The 23,838-nt window shown below is 37.7% G+C and overlaps 1 protein-coding gene across 1 annotated transcript in view; it reads right to left on the bottom strand.

Annotated features, from left to right (window-relative positions):
- Positions 1-2,111: 2,111 nt before the first annotated feature.
- Positions 2,112-23,838, bottom strand: part of LOC129716770 (uncharacterized) — a 58,391-nt gene continuing 36,664 nt past the window's right edge. The window contains exons 2-6 of the mRNA XM_055666609.1: positions 5,168-5,219; positions 3,945-5,115; positions 3,031-3,170; positions 2,688-2,969; positions 2,112-2,222 (exon numbers count right to left, since the gene is read on the bottom strand). Coding sequence (XP_055522584.1) covers positions 2,112-2,222; positions 2,688-2,969; positions 3,031-3,170; positions 3,945-4,860 — 1,449 coding nt within the window. The 5' untranslated portion in view covers positions 4,861-5,115; positions 5,168-5,219. The remainder of the gene's footprint in view (positions 2,223-2,687; positions 2,970-3,030; positions 3,171-3,944; positions 5,116-5,167; positions 5,220-23,838) is intronic.

The following is a 23,838-nucleotide window of genomic DNA, read 5'->3' as shown; positions in this document are numbered from 1 at the left end:
TGTGCCGTAGCAACTATTAGAAAATATTTAGTCTTAATTCAATAAATGTAACTGAAAGAAATTAGTATCTAATTAATTATACAATTCCATAAGAACTCAAAGAGAATTTACCTTATAAAAAATAAGCCACTAGTATACAAAATGTACCGTAGCTACTATTAGAAAATATTTAGTCTTAATTCAATAAATGTAACTGAAAGAAATTAGTATTTAATTAATTATACAATTCCATAATAACTCGAAGAGAATTTACCTTATAAAATATAAGCCATTAGTGTACAAAATGTGCCGTAGCAACTATTAGAAAATGTTTAGTCTTAATTCAAAATGTAACTGAAAGAAATTAGTATTTAATTAATTATACAATTTCAAAAGAAATCAAAGAGAATTTACCTTATGAAATATAAGCCACTAGTGTACAAAATGTGCCGTAGCAACTATTAGAAAATGTTTAGTCTTAATTCAATAAATGTAACTGAAAGATATTAGTATTTGATTTATAAAATTCCATAAGAACTCAAAGAGAATTTACCTTATAAAATATAAGCCACTAGTGTACAAAATGTGCCGTAGCAACTATTAAAACTGAACTGAACCTAAACTGCGTGTATCGGAGCTGTAGGGGAAGGCAATACATGAATAAAAAAGATCCACAGCTACCTGTAGACAAATTACCTTACGAAGAGTAAGCCTATCCAGGAATCCATCCGAACAAAACATAGCGACTTGAATAAAACACTGACAAAACGTGACGTGTATTGAACCTGAGACTCCTCCTAACCGCCAACAGCTTGAAATGTACCTTCAATGAGAACCGCAGAACTGTTGCTTGGCTAAACTAGAGGAATTCGTAGAACGATAAAATGACTACGAGTCATGCCAGAGGAGCATCGAGCGTTTTGAAACCAAATCAGGCATCCATGCTAGGAAGAGGTCGATCATCGTCAATCATCAACGATGGGATGGCTTTGCAGAGATTAACTCCTACTGTTAGGCTGCGGTTATTCTATTGAACCGATTACCCTTCTCCAACCTCTCCAGATAGGTTTTTCATACTAGTAGACGGAAGCGTGGACTAGTCACCACCTCACCATGGAAGCTGATGTTCAGACCAGGGTTGATATTTGTTGACACTCTTGAGTGAAAGTGAAAAAAAGCATCCATAAACTCTATTTTTTTACAATCCTTTCAGAGTTCTCCCTTCCCGCTTTTTGCATGGAAGTGAACTGTCAAAACACCTCATTATATTTCATGCGATGAAAGCAAGACAACAAAATCAGTTTATCAGTTAACGAAGATTGTCAAGGCATCGGTCAGTGTCAGTGAAAAAGTGTTTCGGTAAGGTTCATTTTGGTTAAGTGGACTGTTTGTTTTTCTTTTTCGCTTTGAAGTGAAGATCATTTGGTTGGATTTGTCGTCAAATTTTATTCCGTAACCGTGAACGATGAGCGCGATCTATTTCATCTGAGTATAACAGCACGTTACTAGGACGAAAATCTAGTGTATCTGAAAGAGTGCTGCGATCATTGGAAGTGAAAATTGAAAATGATTGGCTGTAATTTTCGAAGAATTTTGCTGGTGAAAATGACTTTTATCAGCACTGGTCCAGACAGTAAAATTCGGTACATGACGTCTAGTTCCTGCTAACAAAATTCGGGCATGAACATTGTTGAGAATTGAACACCACTTTACATTTTGCAACAAAAACCACATCCACTGTATCCACTGAGTGATGAAGGAAATATCGAACATCATCCATAGATTTAAATCTGTTGTGGCTGTTGGTTTTCGGAAATATAACTTCAACTCAACATAAGCCAAAAATAACGCATGCGTTCGACATCTACAGGCTCTAGTAGAATAATAAGTTGAATGAAGCCCACAGCGCAAGGAACGTAAAAGCAAAGAAAACTGGAGTAAACTTCTTCAGCCTGTGGCGGAGTTTAATGGCATTCGCAATATCCACGACGCATGTTTGGAACAATGCCTGTATCATGTATGCGGTACAAGCGATGCAATAGCAATTTTAACTCCGTGCTTAGAAACATTGACTTCATTCGATAGGTACAAAGCAATTGACCATGATGAAACTGTACCCACTCTATGGATACCTATCCGCATACGGTTAGCCGAAGTCCCAGTTCATCACATCTCCGCCATGTTGTCAACTTAGAGAAGATTGTGTGAAGCCTCAGAGCAGCCCAGACAGTCGTATTATGACGCTGTAAAAGATAAAAAAATTTAAAAAAACTAAAGTTAAAATCTTTGATTGTTCTTACCTGATTTTACAGCGCCATCGACTTGCTGTCATATTTCCTTTTTGGGGTTCTCTTTGGTTCCCATGTTTTCAGCCGGAACATGAGATACCGCTTCACAATCCTTTCTCTAAGTTTATGACATGGTAAAATATTATGCGCTGGGATTTCAAGCATTCGTCCCTCCACAATCTTGTTGACGTTCTCCGTATGCTGGTGGGTTTCCATGAGTTCTCGAAAGGCCAGTTCCAATCTCAAAAAATAAAAAAATGTTGGTTCATTAACAGAAACCAACGATTCTCCAGTATAATCCTTGTAATTTGTGAAAGCCCTGTACCTATCAAATGGTACCGTAGTAGAGAGCAAAGTTTCTAAGCATTGAGGGCAAACTGCTGCTGTAGCTGCTATTTTTCGCGCTATTACACCGCATACATAATACAGCGCATTTTTTTCCGGTTGCGGGAGCGCAGCTTCGGCAGCGTCGGCCGAAATAGTTGCTGCCATTAGGGGCAGCTTTATAGGTGGGCTAAGTATAATTTCCTGCTGCACAGCTCCCGCACGAGCATCGTAGATTGCTTTTATGCCACCAATGAATTCGCCGCCATCGAACTCGTACGAACTGTTGGCAATTTCAAGCATGTATTGTGAAACACATATTTGTTTCAGTATGGCTTGAAATTGCAACGCCGATGGTTTTTTCTGCTTTATTCTGACCTGCGAGAAAACTTTCTCCAGACAGTCTTGGGTGAATCTACCCGTCAGGATAAAGCTAAACCGCGTGATAGCTGATAGCTTTAGTGGCTAGTATTGTTGCGGATTGCCACGGTTCCCAGCTACCACCAACAGCCAAGCCGAAGAAGAAGTCGCAGCAGTCCCGCAGGAAACCGATGCTTCTATTATACGCCACCAAGTTTCCTGAAAATAATATCATCCTAGCATCAGTACTTAGAATCATATATTGCACATTGAGATACGGTGGGAAGATGAGAAAAAAGTGTGAAGGAGGAAGACACATTAAACGATAATGAAAAGTGATGGACAAATGGAGAGTAAGGAACAAGGGGCTAGACTTTTTCCTGAAACATATGTCGATAATATCAAACGATATGATTGATATTTTTCGATATTTATTGTTGATCTGTCATCTTAAATTCAAATTAATCGTCAAGAAGTTTTAATCCAGCTTTTTACGCACCATAATGGCGGTCGATATAATGCATGTTCGTAATATGCGAACCTTTCTGCTTACGTTAGATTTGGGATTTCTGAAAAATTGGCAACACAAATTTTCTTTTATTATATTTTTCTTTTGATGAAATATATGAAGGCTTCAAACTTCAAGCAGAGCTGCCAAAAGAGTGGGTAATTTATTATGAACTTTGCATTATAATAGCGTCCGCCATAATGGCGCGTTAAAAACTGTATTGTCAATATTTCCCAATAAATCTACAATGTCTCGCTCCTAGAGAAGGAAGAAATAATTTATATCTATATGATGGAATCTAATTTAATAGAAATTTCGGCACTATGTATTCAACAGTAACGGCGCGATTAAAACTACTCGATTTTAATAGCGCGTTTGAACCCTGATGCTGAATGCTTCTGTAAAAAAGTTACACATAACGAAAAGAGAGAAAGAATTAGTACACAAAGAAACACAACATAAGTAGACGTATCTACTGTGCTTACCTTTGCTAAGAGCCATCTGTCTACTCCGGTTCGACAGCAGGTTGAACCAATTGGAAACTATCTCAATGAAGAGTGCGGTCGGCAAAACGTCTGGACGGTTAGCGTGTACTGCATAATACCGCAACGCCGCTGCAACCGTCAAGTTGCATACCCTTACAGAGTTTTCAACCTTTATACTGTCGAAGCTCGAAATTTTTAAGAGGTGTTCCAATTCGAGCTTATGAGCGACCTTCAACTTATTTTTCTCCTCGAAGTGTATCAGGTCAATTAGATGCGTCATGTCAACTTTGGCTGAGTTGAGGTTATATTTCTTAACCACGTCATCGAATAATAAGAAAACCTTATTGGTTAAAAATCCCCGTACAACAGACTTGAAAAGATGGACAACATCCGGTTTCACTTCTATCAGTCTGGTGTTGTCCAGCGGATGTGCCATTGTTTGATCCTCGTGCGTCAGGTATCTGCTGGTGTCAATTCCCAACAATGACCACACCGCCTTATTTTGCGCACAGCAGTCAGACGTAATGAACCGAGTTTTAGCTCCAGCATCTTCGGCTTTACTAATGAGCTCATTCAAATTTTCTTTTATTTTCTGAGCATCATTGCTTTTTCCGGTGAAATGGTAAGCCACGACTTGCTTCCATCTGGTGCGAACACCAACTAGCATGAAAACCATCGCTTGGGAAACAAGCTTAGGCCCTGGAGGAAGGGTGGTCGTTCCAATAAAACTTTCACAACCGACGTTGTAGGAATTGACCTCCGCAATTGACATCTCATCGAAGACAATTCCCGCTTCCTGATCCAATTCCTGCATACATGCCAGCTTGGTTTTCAAAAGAGTGAAAATATCCCCCAGCACACCCGGTACAAATCGGAGCAGCTCCATCTTACGTTGGAGCGTGCGCTCCGACGGCATCGGGTATTTCTGGCACTCGTGCCTCGTTTCCCGCAACTAAATTTCGTTTTTAGTGCCTCTGTAATCGTTTCGTCGCTCCACTCGTTCACTCTGAGCTTTCGTCCAAGCAGAAGCTCTATCTGATCCTCATTTAATGTACTTTTCAACGCATTCTCGGCTAGTTTCGGAGCAGCCTCAAGGCATTCAATTCGCGCCTGTTGCTCTGTCACCGTTTCTCGCAGTCGCTTGTTTTGCCGGTATGATTCCTCTAGAAGACTGTAAACAAAAATAAATATTTTAATGTATGTAAACGACCCAAAACGCTTACCGTTCGTAACGCTCCTTCGTGCCAGAAGGGTAAGCCACTGCACAGTCAAGCTCTACGGGGTTGTTGGAAAAAGAAATTTATTAGAAAACTTAGACTTTCATAAAAATTGCTTTTTATTCCTTAATCCTGTTTATCAAGAGTTGCGTTATGACTAGGCTGACTAGACGTACCGTTTTGAACGGGACAGTACCGTTTTTCCGACTATTTTTAACCGTCTCGGCTTTTTGCCATTTTGTACCGTTTTCGGATACTCCTTGAACAAATCTTAAATAGAGCTTTGCATTGAAACTCTTCCAAAATGGAAAATAAGTTTCCAAGCAGCCAGGTTCCAGGAGCAGCCAGGTGCGCGATCAGTATGTTTGTATGCTTTGGTTGGTAAAAAGATCCAAAAATTATTTCAACATGTGTCCCGTTTTTTGAACCCATTTGTCTCGTTTTTATCCCGAAAAACTTTGGTCAGCCTAGTTATGACTTCAAGCTTCTTTAGAGAAAAAAAATTGAAACAATTCAACTCTTATTTGGTTTAAATTAAAATTAAGTGTTAATTTTCTATTCGTTAGGAAAATACAATTTTTTTTCTCAGACTCATTACAGTAGTCCAAACTTGTTTCACGATTGCAAAATCTTTTTTTTTCAAATTGTGAAATGGGAATCTATTACCTTCGAACAGTTAGAAAGGCACAATAATGAGTTGAATGATAATTTAAGGAGGTGCGCTGTCGTAGTGGAAATATGTGATATCTGGTGGTTTAATTTTATTGAAGAGCGTGGAAAAGTTACAACTCGAGGCATTCGGGGTTGGTTTTTAGAGATTTAACTGGAACTACATTAATAAACATGATTTATTTTCGTAAAGGTACAGAGGCCTCAACCTGGTTGGAATCTATGTTGTCGAATTTGCAAGTTCAGCTGTCTATGGTTCGGATGTGTCGTTCTGGTGATATTGATCTATAATAATATAATCTATAGACTCTTCAAATGAAAAATGAATGTTATATTTGAAATATTCGGTATAATTTCACTGTTGGCTACCAACAATTATTTAGAGTTATTTAGAGTGATAAATAAATCCAGCAAATATTATCAAGGTGTATTTTTTTCTCTATTTAAATAAATAATAAGTTTGGATGAGAATTCAGTAAATTAAGCAGTTTTATCCTACAAGTGAAGTAAATATTGAAAAACAAATTTTATTGAAAAATATTGGAATTTTAGTCGGCTGGATAAACCCTTGGAAAAATTCAAACGCGTGGTATACTCATCCTGAAATTAAAAAAACCTAAATTAATCCACCTAGCGGTCAGACCCAACCTTTCTCATTCTATATTTTTTTTGTAAAAATAGATTTACATGAACGCTTCAAACCAATAAATGTATATTCACTCTTTAGGTTCTAAAATATTGATGTTGTAATCTTTACATATAAAAATGCAGTCAAGTCTGTCTGTCTGTCTGATCCATATAGGCCCGAAAACTACCGAACCGATCGACGTGAAAATTTGTATGTAGGGATTTTTGGTGCCGATAAAGGTTCCTATGATAGTTTGAGACCCCTCCCCATACAAATTCAACATAAATTTCTGCACAACTCAAGAACAAACCATGCAAATGAAACCGAATTTGGCATGTGAATGTTTTAGGGGTTACTAATATGTCCATAATAGTTGGATGAAACACAAATTTGTGCACATCTCGAGAACTAATCAACCAAATGGAACAAAATTTGGCAGGTAAATGTTTTTAGTGGTAACAAATATGTACATAATGGTTTGAAACCCGACTCCCTCTTCTATAAGGGAGGGATCCCATGAAAATGAAACACAAATTTCGCACAGCGGTAACAAATATGTCCATAATGGTTTGATGCCCCTCCCTCTTCTGGAAGTACATGTTTCTTCACAAATTTCTGCACATCTCGTGAACTAATCAACTAAATGGAACCATATTGGCAGGTGAATGTTTTTAGTGGTAAAAAATATGTTCCATAATCGACCTCAGACAACATTTTGGATTGTAAGATGGCAACTTCCGGTTTCTGGAAAACAGCCGAAAATGGCCAATTTCCACCCAATATAATAATATCCGGATCTAGAATAATACACAGGAGCTAAAATCGACCACAGATAGCATTTTAAATTCTAAGATGGCGACTTCCGGTTTCTGAAAACAGCAGAAAATGACCAAATACCACCCAATATGAGCTTTTCTTTAACCAGTATGCCGTTCAAATCCAGAAATAGTCTCCAAATGCCATTATGAAATCCAAAATGGCGACTTCCGGTGTCGGAAAAACAGCGGCAAATGACCAAATACCACCCAATATTGGTATTTCCGGAACCGTAATGATGCACTGGAGCCACGAATCGACTTCAGACAACATTTTGAATTGTAAGATGGCAACTTCCGGTTTCTAGAAAACAACCTGAAATGGACGATTCCCATTGAATATATGTTAACAAATTTGTTCTATAATCGACCTCAGGCAACATTTTGGACGATTCCCATTAAATATGAGTATCTCCGGAACCAGAAAGATGGACATGAGCTAAAAATTGATCACAGACACAATCTTGAATTTTAAGATGGTGACTTCCGGTGTCTGGCAAACAGCCAGAAATGACCAAATACCATTCAATATGAATGTTTTCGGAACCAGAATTACGCCCAGATGACAGAAATTGATTTCACAGGCAATTTTAAAGTCCAAAATGACGACTTTCGGCTTCTGAAAAACAGTCCAAAGTGACCAAATATCACCCAATATGAGTTTTTCTTTAACCAGTATCCTAAATACCATTTTGAAATCCAAGATGGCGACTACCGGTTTGTGAAAAACAGCCTAAAATAAACAAATCTCTGGAACCAGAATGATGCAAGGAGCTAACAATTGACCTCAGGCACCATTTTGAATTGCTAAATGGCAACTTATAGGCAACAGTCGGAAATGACCGAAAAATATTCAATATGGATATTTCCGTAAACGTGATGAAGCATAGAAACCAAACATTGACCCTGGACACTATTTTGAATTTGAAGACGACCACTTTTAGTTTCTGGAAAACAACCAAAAATACCTCCCAATATGGGTATTCCCGGTGTCAGATTGATGCCAGAAAGTCTGCTGATAATGACAGAATACATGCGATGGAAAAAAATCACCTCTAGCGATTTTGAATACATATAAAGGAAGCCTAAGATGCGTTGACATCGTCGTCAGTATGCGAATAACAAAGTATCGGTGATGGTTCACTCTCTCTTTGCTTTCCTTTTTACGATATATTGCTTGTCGTTAGCGTACACCACAACATATGGTTCTCAATGTGCACAACTCGGTAGATAAAGTTATTCGTCTCTGTTACACAGAGCGATCAGATCTTATTATGTTATTACCCATGAATAAGATTTTTGTCAGAAAAAGAAAGAAAATGACAATGTATGCTCTCCTACTCTCGCTCAAGTCAACCGCTGCCGAAGTAGTCCCTTCCCCCACACTTTCCTTCTCACCGCACCACACCTCTGCTGCTGCTCAGGCGACTTGATATTCTTCTGCTGCTGTTCTTTGTTCCCCCAACGACCGGCATATGGAGAGACAAACGCAACGAGCGAATCGCTTCTCAGAGCAGATGTAGTCCAGTCATGTGTTTATTTTCTCCCAGAAACCTACGCACCATATCGTCATTTCATTATGTGTTGAGAGGATTCAAGTTTAGTCGCGGTCTGTAACACTTCATGATGTGTACATGTGGAGATTAAACGATGATTGCATCATATTCGTTTCGTTTCCATCACTGCACCCAATATGAATATATTCAGAATTAAGGCGATGTACAGAAGCCAAAAGACGAGGATGTTGTCATTTCGATAAAACCAATCATTTCAAACGATTTGTTATTTGACTTTGATCATATCCTATGGCCGATTCGTCGTGCATTTGCAGACTTCAAACAAACCGCAAGGAATCAATGAACTTGGAACGTTCAAATAGTACGACACCACATTTAAATTATGTTGAGGCCACATATATCGATCAAAGCAGGTATGGTTTTAAATAGTCTTTGAATTTCTCTTCTTTCCATAACTTTTGAGCCACATATCAAATTGTTATGAAGTTTGTTATTTGTAAGTTTGAGAGATGACTCGTTCGTATGACACTAGTTATGTTCAAATAAGTCATGTAATCTTTGAGATAATAGACTTGTTTTATTAACAATTTAATACATAACGGTTGCTTAAGTTCGATTATAATCAAATGAAATGGGAACGTGTAGGGCTGCCAAACTTTGAAACCACGTGTTCAATCATAATTCATTAGTTAACCCTTAACTAGCCCGCTCATCTGATAATAATAATCAAATCGGTTGTGTAGTTTCTGAGATAATGAAGTTTCGTGATTTTCACAAGTCGGCACGTTACAAATGAAGTTACAGTTCGATTACAGTAAAATTCAATAGGGTCTTCTGAGGCAGCTAGACCATTCATTTGACACTAATTTTGTGGAAATCGGGTCGGCCATCTCTGAGAAAAGTGAGTGAGTCCAAGTAGTCTTCGGAATATGTTCCTTTGCATAGCTGGATATCACATTTTTAAACATAACAGGCAAAGTAAAAGTCCGATTGCAAAACAAATCAATAGGGTCTTATGAGGCAACAAGACCTTCCATTTGACACTAATTTTATGAAAATCGGTTCAGCCATCTCTGAGAAACATGAGTGAGATTAAACAGTTTTCAGAACACGTTTCTCTTCATAACTTTTCAACCACAAGTTCAATCTTTATGAAATTTGAAACTTGAGAGTTTTCTAGGTAGCCCGTTCTTTTGAGACCAATTTTGTTTAAATCGGTTGTGCAGTTTCTGAGATATTGATGTTTCATGATTTTCACATTTTTAAACATAACCTCTAAACTAAAGATCCGATTACAATGAAATTCAATAGGGTCTTATGGGGCAACAAGACCTTTCATTTGCAATTAATTTCATGAAAATCGGTCCAGCCATCTCTGAGAAAAGTGAGTGAGAAGAAAAATCTGCACATACACACACACACATACACACACATACAGAAAATGCTCAGCTCGTCGAGCTGAGTCGAGTGATATATGCCATTCGGCCCTTTGGAGCACTTTTATACTTTCGGTTTTGCAAGTGATTGCTATACCTTTCTAGGAGAAAGGCAAAAATCATATCAGCGAATAGGTAAAGCTTCCTAATAGTCAAAAATAGCGCTTTTTACAAGTGCTTACAATGTGAATAATGAATCATATCTGTTTCAAATTTCAGCTTTTTAAGTTTTTTTTGTCAAGAATAATCTTGTCCTAAATAATTCTATCAGTAATTAAAACTGAACTGTATATTACTGTTATTAAAGTTGGATTGAAATTTCCCATGCAGAATCTATTCTGAATATTTTTGAAGCAAACCTTTGCTTATACTCTAACACATATCATTTCTGTTACGTGAAATATGCTTGGGTCCCTAAACATATAATATTGAAAAAGTCACGCAAAATAACATCGCAAAGCTTTTTTCGGCGAGGGAACCCGCCGTTTTGGTGTGACAGTTACCATAACGGTGAGTTTTATGTCTTCTCTCTATCCTATAGTCTTTCTAAGATTATTGTATTCTCTATTGTATACTATTAGGTTGTATCTCACATTTCGATAACGCAAATATCGAGGCAACAATTTCATCTTTCATACGTGTTCAATTGTTACATTAATTCGTAGCTACTGATGAAACTAACAGTATTGATTTATACACACAGGATTAGAATGACTGTTTATCAACTTAAAGTTAAGTTCCGCGAAATGTCCGATTGGCCATCAGAATTCTTCTACTGAGCAATTTCATTCATTTGAAGTCTTACAATGGAAAATTTTACTGCGATGTTATGAATTATGAATTATTGCTTTATCAATATTTTCAAGATTTATTCTTATCTTTTAATTTAATAATAGTGGCATTGATGTTATTTGACATAATTCTTAATATTTTACTATTCACACTTAGATTTTATTGCCGAGAACTCAACAGCTTATAAATTCAGCGAAATGTTCTACAAGTTTTCGGCAGAATTTTCAAAAACTTCGGCAAACAAAATATCAATACATGCTGGTTTACGGTAGATCGATATATTTGCTGAACGTTCGTCGAAATATATCGCTGACATTTGTTAAAAACTTCGCCGAGCTCGATCAGCTGTTGGAAAGTTTGCCGAGATAAATTAAGTGTGTTAGCAATAAGATTCGACCGTACTAATCTTTTCTATGACTGTAGTAGCAACATCGATGTAGCAGTAGCTGGTTTCGAAATCCACTAAATTTTGTCACGATACGCTCACTACATGCCGGAAATTTTCGAGCAGTTGAGTTCAATCTCACCACACCCAGACTTGCTGCACCACGAAAAACGTACAGCTAGCCAAGACACTGCCGGTCTGGGGTTGGTACACATTTACCACGTGACATTTTCACCGCACAGCTCATGCGTTTGTGCTTCATTTGCTGAGCATGTGAAACATAGCTGGGGAAATGGCTCCTTCAGCTCTAAACAGCCGCCCGTTAAAATTTCGAAGAGTAATCGAGCGAAAGGGCGAGAAACCAGCTTAAATCTCACTGCTCTCCTGAGGAGCCCTCTCCCGCTCAACTGGACTTTGCAGTGTTTTCGTTCCGGCGGGGTAACCCCTGCCAGTATCAACACATTCCACCGCCTAGAGCGAAGCGAAAAAAGCCGATCGAAAGTGAAAAAAGTATACACGATCGGCCACATGCCAGAGCGCGATGCAAAATATGACCACCGGTTCGGGCTGGTTGGCGAATAGTCGTCGTGCGCTATCGGTGCCGCTAGCCGGCAGGGCGCGAATAATTTCGCAGGAGCAGAGAGTGCGAGACTGCGCGTGTACGAGTGGAGAGTCGGTTGTGCGCGGAAAGAGCGATATCTCGCGGCCGGTGGAGTTTTCTTGTTAGTTTTCTTCGTCGTTGGTGTTTCTTGTTGTTGTTTTTTCTGTTTTTTTCGGGGAGAAATGGGGCTCCCGTTTGAAGATAATCAAAGTCGGGCGGCAAGGTTTGTATGCCAGTGGCGGCTCAGAGCCCTGGTCGAGCAAAGGAGGCGGCTGATAACAAATGCATCATTTTCGGTTGTTTGTTTTGGTTTGTTTTGTTTGGCGCGATTAAAGTTGATGATACGAGCGAGAGTGAGTGATGATAGCTGAAGAATGCGCCCCTGAGCTGGCGCACAGTGGTGTTCATGTCAGTGTCAACAAAAGTGCATGTCGTTTTTGAAAATCAAGTGGAAGTTCTCATTACTTGAGAAATTAAGTGAAAGAAAAAAAGTTTCTAAATGGAAGTCAAGTGTCACCGTTAATTAGTGCTTCCGCCCAGTGATCTGGTTGTCCTGAAGTCATCCATCCCACACACACATGTGGATGGAGATGTGAGCCGGCATCGGGTGAACCCCGGCTGATGCAGCCGTACCTCACTTGGATGTCCAAATTTGTGCACAGTTTGAGCGCCTGTTCCGGATGGACGAGGATTGTGTTTTATGGCGGTTTTTTTTTCGCCACAGACCGCGCGCTAGGTATTGTGGCTGGCGACCGTCGGACAAACTGGAGGCGGTAAATGGACGACGGCACGGCCACTGACCGGAACCCATATACTGAGTGCAAATGAGGTAATATTTGCTAATTTTATAAGTATTTTTTGCGAACTTTTGCACGCTGTTTGCTAGTTCGCTGCGAAGTGTTTATTCTCTAGTATCTGCCAGAGTTGGTCATGCTTGCTACAACATATTAATTTAGGACGAACCATTGGCTCTGGAAACAGTTAGTTTATAATTTATGAGAAATGATTTTGGGTTGTGGATGGATGATTATAGAGTATCATCGCATACAAGTTACCGAATTATGGCAGTCGTATTTTTGGCTCCATAAATATTGATCAGGTAGAGTTATCCGCGTAAATTGGTTACTCTTTATTACTAAAGCATAGTGATAATAGGTTTGACAATCCAAGAAGTTGTGCACGCTTGTCAAAATGATTATACACTCACTACACGTTAGATAAACCTTACTCAACCGAGTAGTTTCTACCCGATTTTGTGATACTAACAAAAAGTGAGGACTGATGACAAATGAGTACAACCTACGTGAGAGCCTAGTCAAACGTGAGCTCTAATTGTGGTAGCTCTTGAACTGGCAGTTAAGATGACCACGACATTTGACAGAAAGTTAGTTCTTATAAAATATTATTTAACTAATTGGGTTGGTTGGCTATATTAGTTTTTTATATGTATCATCTGAAAGAGCTCCGTTTCCTAGGCGTGATTTTTTTATCGTTGTCCGTTAATTTTTGAATCATTTATTAAAACTGCTCGAAATCGCTACAATGATAGATCGCCTATGTACCATTTGTCATTGTAGCGATTTAGAACGATTTTTATTTTTCATTTAAAAATCGAAGGACAATGCTATACAATTTTAAAACATCACGTTTTGCTCAGAAAAATACACTCTTTTACCTGATATAAGAAAACTCAGAAATCAGGGAGAAGCTAAACAACCTAATTAGTTATATGATACAAACATTGTTGAACTGAGGGAAAATACCGCTCAGTTTATTCAATAGATTATGAAACTTTAGTGCATGAGGTTCGCCAATCATAACCGGAGATGAACAGCAAAAAATCGGTAGCCCACCGGGTTGTGAAGTTTGCAACAAATTGTAAATTTTTTTCAGTCACTCGTGATAAGATAAGTCAGTTATTCGTAATTGAAGCAGACGTGGCGCGATAACAGTTGCAAAAGTTTGTAGCCACATCGTTGCATTTTCCGCTTTCTTGTTTGAACATCAATTGAAAAATGTTATTTTTATTCAAAATTCTTTACTTTAGTGTACAACGCTATCCTTTAATTAGAGGTATGAATTGCGCAGTCCGATGAGGCACTGATGATGGTTATAAGTAATAACCGAAATACATATCTGCGGACAATTTAAGCAGTACAACTTGATTTTTTGTAGTAGAATTAATTGGAAACATTGCCCATTCTATTGATTTAAACTATGTTTGTCAGAAAAATTACCCCCCCCCCCCCCCCTTCATGAGCGTCGACATGACACTTGGGTCGAACCACATGTTGCAAAAAAAAAGGTCAAATGTCTGCAGAGAATTGTTACCGTTATTGCCATGTTTTGAAATTCATCATCATCAGAGTACCTTTTATGCCCTTATAAGTGTCAAATGAGATAGAAAGTTTCACTAGGAAGAGATTTTTTTTTTTGAAAACTTCAAAGAGCTGTAGGTGACATATCCATTCAGATTTTATTCGACCAGATGATTCAATAATATAATGGTTTCATATACTATGTTTTTTATTATACATATACAAAAAAAATCAAAGAAACGCGCTCAGAACAACTAGCACTTAAAAAGGTTCTTAGTAGCAAATTATAATTCAGAAATCCCTCCGTTACCACATTGCACACAGAATCGACACGCTTTATCGAAATGTGTACAGAAAACACCTGCTATAACACCTGTTTATAGTAACGCACGCAGCGCTTGAAAATTTTAATACTTAACCAAGCCGGAGCACTTCAAAAAAAGAACAAAAAAATCTCATTGTCTTAATTCACATTGAGATATCTATTCCCACAGTACCGGCGCAGGGCTAATGTAGGGAGTCGAAAGTTTTTTTTTTATGGGGTCGTCAACACATCACGAATTGGAAATGAATATTAAACTATTTTACTTATCATAATGAACCTAGTGAATCAATTGTTTTGTAAGTCCTCCACAGCCTGTAATAACTCCTCACACAAGACACATTAGTGTTTGCATTTTTTCTAGGTGAAAAAACACTTAAAATGTAAACTTTGATTAGAAAAAAACAATTCAAAAGTGCACAAAAGTTAACCAATAATTTTTCATTTAATGTTTGATTCAATTGCAGATTTTCGCGCTGCAGCTGGAAAAGAATATTTTATATCTGCAAACACGACATCGTGCATTTTTGTACAATCCAAGTATAATGATTTTTTTAATCAAAAATGCGTAAGCTACTCGGCGGAATTTACCATTAAAAAGACAACGTTTCAATATGTAAGCAATCGTCACTCAGTTGGATGCTTCCGATTCGAGAAACCATTTTAAATGTAATAGATTATGCCCAGCTCACTGCAGCCAGCTGCGTTTTTTCCGCTTGATTGTATCTGCCAATTCATATGCCTGGAACACTTCATGGTTCATGCATTTGCGCCGAAAACCATTTTCCAGTTCGCCATCCAGGAAAAAACGTAAGGTTCCATGATCAAAAACATCAATAGCATGCCTATCTACCTCTTTCAGTGTCAATGTTTGATGGCCATAGAGGACTATCAGGAGAATCAGTGTTTTATAGAATGGTAGTTCCGTACGGTTTGCAGGCTGCGGAACTTCTGCTGGTTACGCAATCCGTAGAAGGTCCTATTTGCGGCCACTATCCATTTCATTATCTCACAGGAAACCATATTATCGCACGTAACTGATGCATCCAGGTCCAATTCGTCAACTATTTTGAATGATTCCCCATCCACCACCACCGCAGCAACTACATCCGACGGGCTACCACAGTCTCCACGAGCCACCATGTACTTTGTTTTAACAGAGCTAATGACAAACCCTATTCTCGCAGCATCCCTCTTGCAAGGTCCAAAGGTTTCTTCCACCGCTCTATGGTTAAAACCAATAATGTCGATATCGTCCGCAAAACCTGGGAGCATAGACTCCCACTCGATGACGATCTCATCGACCTGAAAATAACAATTATTTTGAAATTTTGCTCAGTGGGCAATATTGCAACTAGTGTCGCTATAAGCAAACGTACACATTCATTATCAAAGACAAAAACCGTCAGTAATGCCGCAAGTGTTGATATAAGCGAGCGTGCACACCCATTAGCAAAGACAAAAACCGTTTTACGAAAATAAGTTAGTATGCAAAAAGCTCACATGGTGGCGCGTGAGTGTAACGTTTCGAATAAGGACGAAGATTTTGAGGATTTTTCTTCGAAGTGTCACATCTGTTTGTCTGTGCTAGGAGTATGTGAGATTTGGTCATGATTGCGCCACATCTTTCATTGCAATTTTGAACGATAAGTTTGATAACCCGTCACACTGCTTCAAACTATCTAAAGTCACGACAATGTCCGATATCTCACCGGCTACCCTGACGTTTGATGTGGAGCCATCTAGGGTGGAACGAATCAGTCTAATTAATTTCGTTGGAAACCCATGTTCGAACATTATATACCATAACTCGTTTCTCTTAACTGAGTCGTACGCTGCCCTGATGTCTGCAAGTTGAAATTTTCGAAATTTATCGTAAGAAAAACATTTGGTCCGCAGTGCAGCGTCCCTCGCGATAACCATTGGCCAACAAAAATTCCCTGCAACGGCCTCAGTCTGTGGAATAGGGTGCGGGAGCGACTTTATTCACGGTATTGAGAAGAGTTATGCCCTGATAGCTACTACAGTCCAGGGTGTGGCCTTTTTTGTGGATCGGACATATGAGACCTTCCAACCAGTCCAAGGGCAATTCTTTATCAGACCACACTTTCAACATGATTCGAAGGATAGCAATTTACAGCGGTTCGCTCTCGACTTTGAAAAGATCGGCGAGAATGCTGCGTCATTCAGCTGTTTTTACTGCTTCTTTTACCTCGGATGGTGGATCCACAGCTTGTCCATCATTCTCAAAATCCACTCGGCTTCTTTCGACGCCTCTGTCTTGATCGCCGTTCAACAGCACACTTCCCTTTCTGTCGTTGCACATGACAGTGTCAGACACGTTGCGATTCCTGATTCCGTAATATTTTTGTAGAACCTCTCACCATCGTGCCTGGAGAAGCAGCCCTTCAGCTCCGCAAGAACAAGTTCGCAAAGTTGACGTTTCTTCCGCCGTTGGAGACTCTTTTCAGTGGCTCTAGCTGCACTCTCCGCTCTGACGTATCGCTGCAGTGCTGGAACACTACTCTACCGTCAAAACAAAATAGATGTCCCTTAAGCTGGAAGTACAAAGTCAGCAGAACAAAGAGTTAATAGCATGAAAATTTAGTGCTCATTCGATGCTCATTTAATGCCATATCGCCGAATTTAATGCTCCATCATTTCTTTGAAAAATGCATTTGTTTGCTAGCTTAAGAAAATAGCTAGCAGACAATATATGAAATTAGCATTTTCAGTCACAAAACAGTTCTATAACGATCAAAAACATTTAATGCTCATTAAATGCTCTTGAAAAAACCTGATTTTCATGATAATTTTATTGATGTTGTATAAATTTTTCAATAATATTATAAAAATATGATAATATATGAACAGCTTCAATTTTTTCGAACATGTTCCTCTGAAAACAATCAGAATCTTTTTGATACGATTAGATACCAAATCAATGCTCCCATCTGCGAGCAGTTCCAATAACTTAGGTGCATTTTTCATTAAATATATATTTTTCAAAAATATTGTTCTGCTAGCTTAAGAAAAAAGTTAGGTGCATTTTTCATTAAATGATTTTTTTTTTTTCAAAAATATTGTTCTGCTAGCTTAAGAAAAAAGTTAGCAGAACATTGGCCAAAAACAGCATTTTCAAGCAATAAACTGTTGTAGAATGGTCATAATAATTTAATGCTCATTAAATGTTCTTGAAAAAACCTGATTTTCATGATAATTTCATTGATTTTGTATAAATTTTCCAAAATTATGATATTATTTGTATAGCATTAATTTTTACAAACATTTTCCTCTGAAAACAATCAGAATCCTTTTGATACGATTAGATACCAATTAAATGATTCCATATACAAGCAGTTTTAATAACTTAAAAAATTTAATTGAATTAAAATTAAAATTAAATTAAAAAAATGTAATTTAATTTATTGAGATTTGTTTGCTGTCTCAATTAGGATTTATCATTCGTAGGGAGTTAAACCTACTTATCAAAAAAGAATATATACTTACAACTAACTTAATTCTAAACTTATTGACTAAAAAGAGTGCTCATCGTAGCAATTTAGAATTGCAACGATTTTTGTCGAAAATTGTTAATAATTTTATTTGACATAGCTTCATGTTTCAACACCAGTAAGTCTATGTTATTCGAGTGTACCAAACCAAGACGCTTCAAAATCATTTTCAGAATTTTATTCCGAACCTGTTATATGTGCAAAAGAGTAAAAAAAATGGACGGTACAGCGGTACAGCTTGGACAATTTTGTTTTGATTGGGAAATTGAATTTTGTTTAATTTGCCTTGCCTTAACAATTGCTAGACGGACAGGGCATTAATAAAATTTTGACATATGGTTGCCGTTACATTTCGCACAGCGAAAATTTTTACTCTCTTTCACAGGACATATGGCCTTTTTGTGAGAAGAGTCTTCCCAAATGAGGCATTTTTGGTCCAAGTTACAGATTTTTGAACCATGGCCATAACGTTGGCAAATTCGCATTTGGGCTTTTCTCCTCCCCCAAACTTTCTATATAACTCCCACTTTACCTGAACATTAAGGATAGCATGTGGTTTGTCAAAAAATTTCAAATTGTTAACCTCAGTGCGGTTAGCAAAGTAAAGCCTGGGTGCTACATTCCGATTCGGAAATTGACATTCTGCTTACTATACGAAGACTTCGCAGCCGACTGTTTTAGTGTTGCGTGGCTAGCGCTACGATCCTACAGACACTAACAGTCTCTCCCAAACCGAGACTCGAACTTACGACGACTGTCTTGTTAGGCCAGCATCGTACGACGAGACCATCTGGGAGATAAGTCCGGTTAGAATGAATTAAATAATTAACAAGGGAAATTCTAGCTCTCTGACTTTTCTCGCCCGATTTTCGTTTCATTAGATATGCCAATTAATTCTGTTGGGGTAAGTTTGATGATCGGTGGTTGAGCGGTGTTGATGATCTTATCAACGGTTTGATCGTTGGTGAGACCTTTCAAGACAACCTCGACCGGCTTGGCGTTCTTGATGTCATAGGTTAAAAATTTGTATATCTTATCAGTTTAATACTGAACAAGACGATTACGGCCTTCAATTGACTCAGCTAATAAGCATTCGCCGCTAATAAGCATAAGCAGTTGATAAAACAAGTGACCAAATAGTACCCAACAAATCGAAAAAAGGGACCAACAGTTGTTAAAAAATTTTTTTATCTTCACCTATGCAGTTGTTAGAAAATAGCCAGAGAAGTTATTGTTATTGAAAAGAATACGGAATAAGGCATCGGGCGATCTACAGGGAAAGATCAATCTTCAGGATCGATTCAGCTGAGCGGTCCCAGGATCGATCCATCTGAAAAATCGGAACTGCAGGATCTATCTCTGTTGAATCGATCTTTCTAAGCACTTTTTTTGAGGCGCTGTGAAATTCACTGAACCAAGCGCCATTTTTACCTTTGTTATACTAAACAAAGGTTATAAAATCGGTCGAAAAACGCAAAATAGATCCAAGGTCCGGAGGGCCGAACCGTATATACCATTCGACTCAGCTCGACGAACTGAGCAATGTCTGTTCGTGTGTATGTGTGTGTGTGTGTGTGTGTGTGTGTGTGTGTGTGTGTGTGTGTGTATGTATGTTGTCTGTATGTATGTGCCGCAAAAAACTAACGCACCTTTCTTACAGAACGCAATATCTGATTTTGATGATCTTATACGCAAACGAAAGCTGCTGTGCTCCCCCAGAATGCTACCGAGTGGATTTTTGATTAACGGCTTAGATTTTAAAATATTGATCAAAGAGTACTTTTTATATGCGACATTTAACTTTTAAGGCAAAATGAATGGCACGGAGAGCCATGTGTTATACACCAATCGACTTAGATCGACGAACTGAACAATTTCTGTATGTATGTGTATCTGTGCCTATATGTATGTATGTGTAAATATGTTGTTTATATGTGTAGTGAATCAAAATCGAATCGAAAAAAAAAACAAAAAAAAACACTTTATTTACAAAACGCATATTCCGATTTCGATGTTAGCAGGCTTATAAGAGAGCCCCAGAGCTCTTTGGAAATCATACTGAGCAAGATTTTTTATATTGGTAGCTTGAACTAAAATATTGAACTTTCAGATATGGGATATTTTACTTTTAGGATAACTGCTCTCTCTTCCTCTCTCTCTATTTTTTTATTCGTATCGCTATTCATTTCTCAAAGAAAAATAACGACCGTCGACAACCTTGCATAATTTTTGAAACCTGCGTAGTGCGGCTTAACTGTTGTAAATAAATGAACCTTTTGTTTTAAATAGCTTTTTCTGAACAATTTTAAATAGATTTTTGAGGAAACTGCAATGCCTACTTAGCTTCTGTTCTCGCATGCGAAGCTTCCGGTCTTACTTCCTTGAAAATATATATAAAATTGTACGTAGAACCTAGATTTGCGAAGAACAAGAAGTATATACAGCTTTCTGGAATCAAGCATTGTAGCAAAATCGAACTCCGCAGCATGCAAATGTAAAACAATTAGCGATCCAGATATTTCGGAAAGCTTTACCAAAGATTTATGATATGATACACTATGCTTATGTAACATATAAAAATTGCTTTCTTATTTAAGATTCAATGCAAACAGAGTATCCATCCATATTATCTTACTTCTTGTTATCGTAGCCAGTTTTATGAAGTCCTTGTTTCGGATTTCACCATTCTGCTTAGGCCATCAAAAAGATTAATGTTCTCGACTACTCTCTTGAAAGCCAAAATTTTTAAATGTTGCAAAAATCTTCATTATCAGATAAAACAATTAAAATAAAATTGAATTGACAACTTTCATCAGTAGTTATATAAATTTCAATAAAACATGATTCAATTAACGTTTATATAATTGAGCGATTCTCGCTGAAACCAGGCCACTAGGTGCACAAGGTCTTTCGAATTTAGTATAAATTCACATAGTTGTTAGAAATAGAGAAAAAGTGATAATGTCATTTTCGTTTGATCGAATTTTATGACCCCTCGGTCGCCAAGAGGAATGGTAGGGCTTTCATTTGGAGCGATCAGCCGCCATCTTGGATTATATCAGAAAAATACAATTTTGACCCCTACCGATTTTCAATCTAAGACAAGCATTGCAAAGCTGAGAAAAAAAATTTAAGATGATCGAAAAAATAATACTCTTATACATACTCCAGTGATTCTATAATCGTATTTTGTTCACCCTCTGGAATACTATCTTTTAATCTCTCTATCGGTATTCTTAAATCGATATACGTTTGGGTTACCCGTAGCGTATAGTAATAGATAGTATAACAAAGGTTTCTGCACCACTAGGTGGATTAATTTAGGTTTTTTTAATTGAGTTAGGTAATAACACCAGTGTACGTGAGAATGAATAATCTATCATTCATGAAGAATAGAAATCATTTAAATAGTTCATAATGATATGGCCTATTACAGAAGACGAGGCGAGCAGCTCGCCTAACCTCCAGTCACTGACTGAGAGAATGCGAGTGAAACATGTTTGGTGACAGCTGAGTCGAACAGTTTCGCAGATCAGCTACTTGTCCAAAATCCAGCCATCTGCAATATCAAAATTGGTCAGGCGAGTAACTCGCCGCTCGCCTCGTTTTCTGTCATAAGCCCCAATTACAAAAAATCCCTAGAACATTGAACATCGATGACTGGAAATCATGTTTTTGGAGATTGGTTCGATCTGGTTGTACTCCGATCATTTCATTACTGCTAGTGCATCACCAGTTGCCTTATGGGCAGGAATGGACTATATGGAGGTATGATGATGTCATAATCGCACGCAACCATTCAAAAGCCGATAAGACATCATTAGAAATGGTACACGATACCTGACAATCACTCAAAATTGCATAAAAAAAGTTCTGCACGCTGAAAAATATTTTTTTAAAAGATCAAAATAAACAAATCAAAAAATAAACGATCTTTCCGACTTTATCAGGACAAAAGAATTTATCTGAAAATCAATAAAAAAGGATGGAAATCATATCTTTATCATATTTCGAAAATTTAGAAAAAATCAATAAAATTATAATTTAATGAAAAAAGCACCAAAAAAAAAGGATTCTGCTTGTTTTCAGAGGGAAATGTTCAAAAAAATTAAAGCTTTTCATATATTATCATATTTTTGAAAATTTTTTACAAAATCAATAAAATTATCATGAGAATCAGATTTTTTTCAAAAGCATTTGATGAGCATTAAATTATTATGACCATTCTACAACAGTTTTTTGCTTAAAAATGCTGTTTCTGGCCAATGTTCTGCTAACTTTTTTCTTAAGCTAGCAGAACAATATTTTTGAAAAAAATATATTTAATGAAAAATGCACCTAAGTTATTGGAACTGCTCGCATATGGGAGCATATAATTGGTATCTAATCGTATCAAAAGGATTCTGATTGTATTCAGAGGAAAATGTTTGAAAAAACTGAAGCTATTTATGTATTATCATATTATTATCATATTATTGAAAAAATTATACAAAATCAATAAAATTATCATGAAAATCAGGTTTTTTCAAGAGCATTTAATGTGCATTAAATGTTTTTAACCGTTACAGAACTGTTTTGTGACTAAAAATGCTATTTTCGAATATTGTCTGCTAGCTATTTTCTTAAGCTAGCAAACAAGAGCATTTTTCAAAGAAATGATGGAGCATTAAATTCGGCGATATGGCATTAAATGAGCATCGAATGAGCACTAAATTTTCATGCTATTAACTCTTTGTTCTGCTGACTTTGTACTTCCAGCTTAAGGGACATATAATAGGTTGGATGTTCGACAGAAAAGCTCCCTGGACTATACTGACATGAGATGAAAGATTGTTTAATTCGTCACCATTCCGAATTGCCAGCTGCAGCTGACGCTTGATTATTCTCGTTTTATGATTATATCTAGCCGTGTTCTCCGCCAATTCCAACACTTTTACAATAAGAAATACCTTTACATCCGCCAGATTGATAAATACTAAAGCACCAACGCGCATAATTTTCATTACGCAACAGACGATGAATTCGACCTACTACGAATCAAACCCCAGCACGAGTGAACAGGGCTTTATATATCCCTTGACTTTGCCTCCTTTACCAAGACCAGATATAGCAATATGCAAACTCGATTGGACGGAATAACGATGTGACGATGAACAAAACTACTCCCTACATGATAAAAAAAACCGTGATTGTCTTGAGTACCTACGGAAAGGACTAACGCGGTGTCGAAAACAATCTCGTTTCATCATAAAGTGAGCCGCGAAGCCTGCTACTATAACTACACGATCGCTGAACACTCGTTGAAGCGTGTTGAAACCGTAAAAGATCTTTGTTTGTGATTGACAAAGCTAGTCGACAGTTCGGTTTTTTATTCAAATCGCTCAGAAGCTAGATGACCCGCTATGCCTTGGATCCAAAGAATCGCAAGCATTCAACGGAAGTTCGTTTGGTACGCCCCAGAAATCTAGGATGCAGCTCGTTGTGAATTTCTGGGGATTACCACGTTGGAGAAAAGTCGAAACATCTCGAAAGCTGTTTTTGCTGCCAAACTGGTTTCGTCTGAGACTGACTGCAGTTCGTTGTTGGAACAGCTTAACGTCAGTGCCCAATCCAGGCGTCTGCGATCCAGGGCCGATTTTCTTCGTCGCCCATTAGTAAGAACTAGCAATACTCAGAGGA

Source organism: Wyeomyia smithii, chromosome 1 (assembly GCF_029784165.1).
Source record: "Wyeomyia smithii strain HCP4-BCI-WySm-NY-G18 chromosome 1, ASM2978416v1, whole genome shotgun sequence".
NCBI lineage: Eukaryota > Metazoa > Arthropoda > Insecta > Diptera > Culicidae > Wyeomyia > Wyeomyia smithii.
Note: the sequence above shows the minus strand (reverse complement) of the source record. Positions and strands in the feature narration are given on the sequence as shown.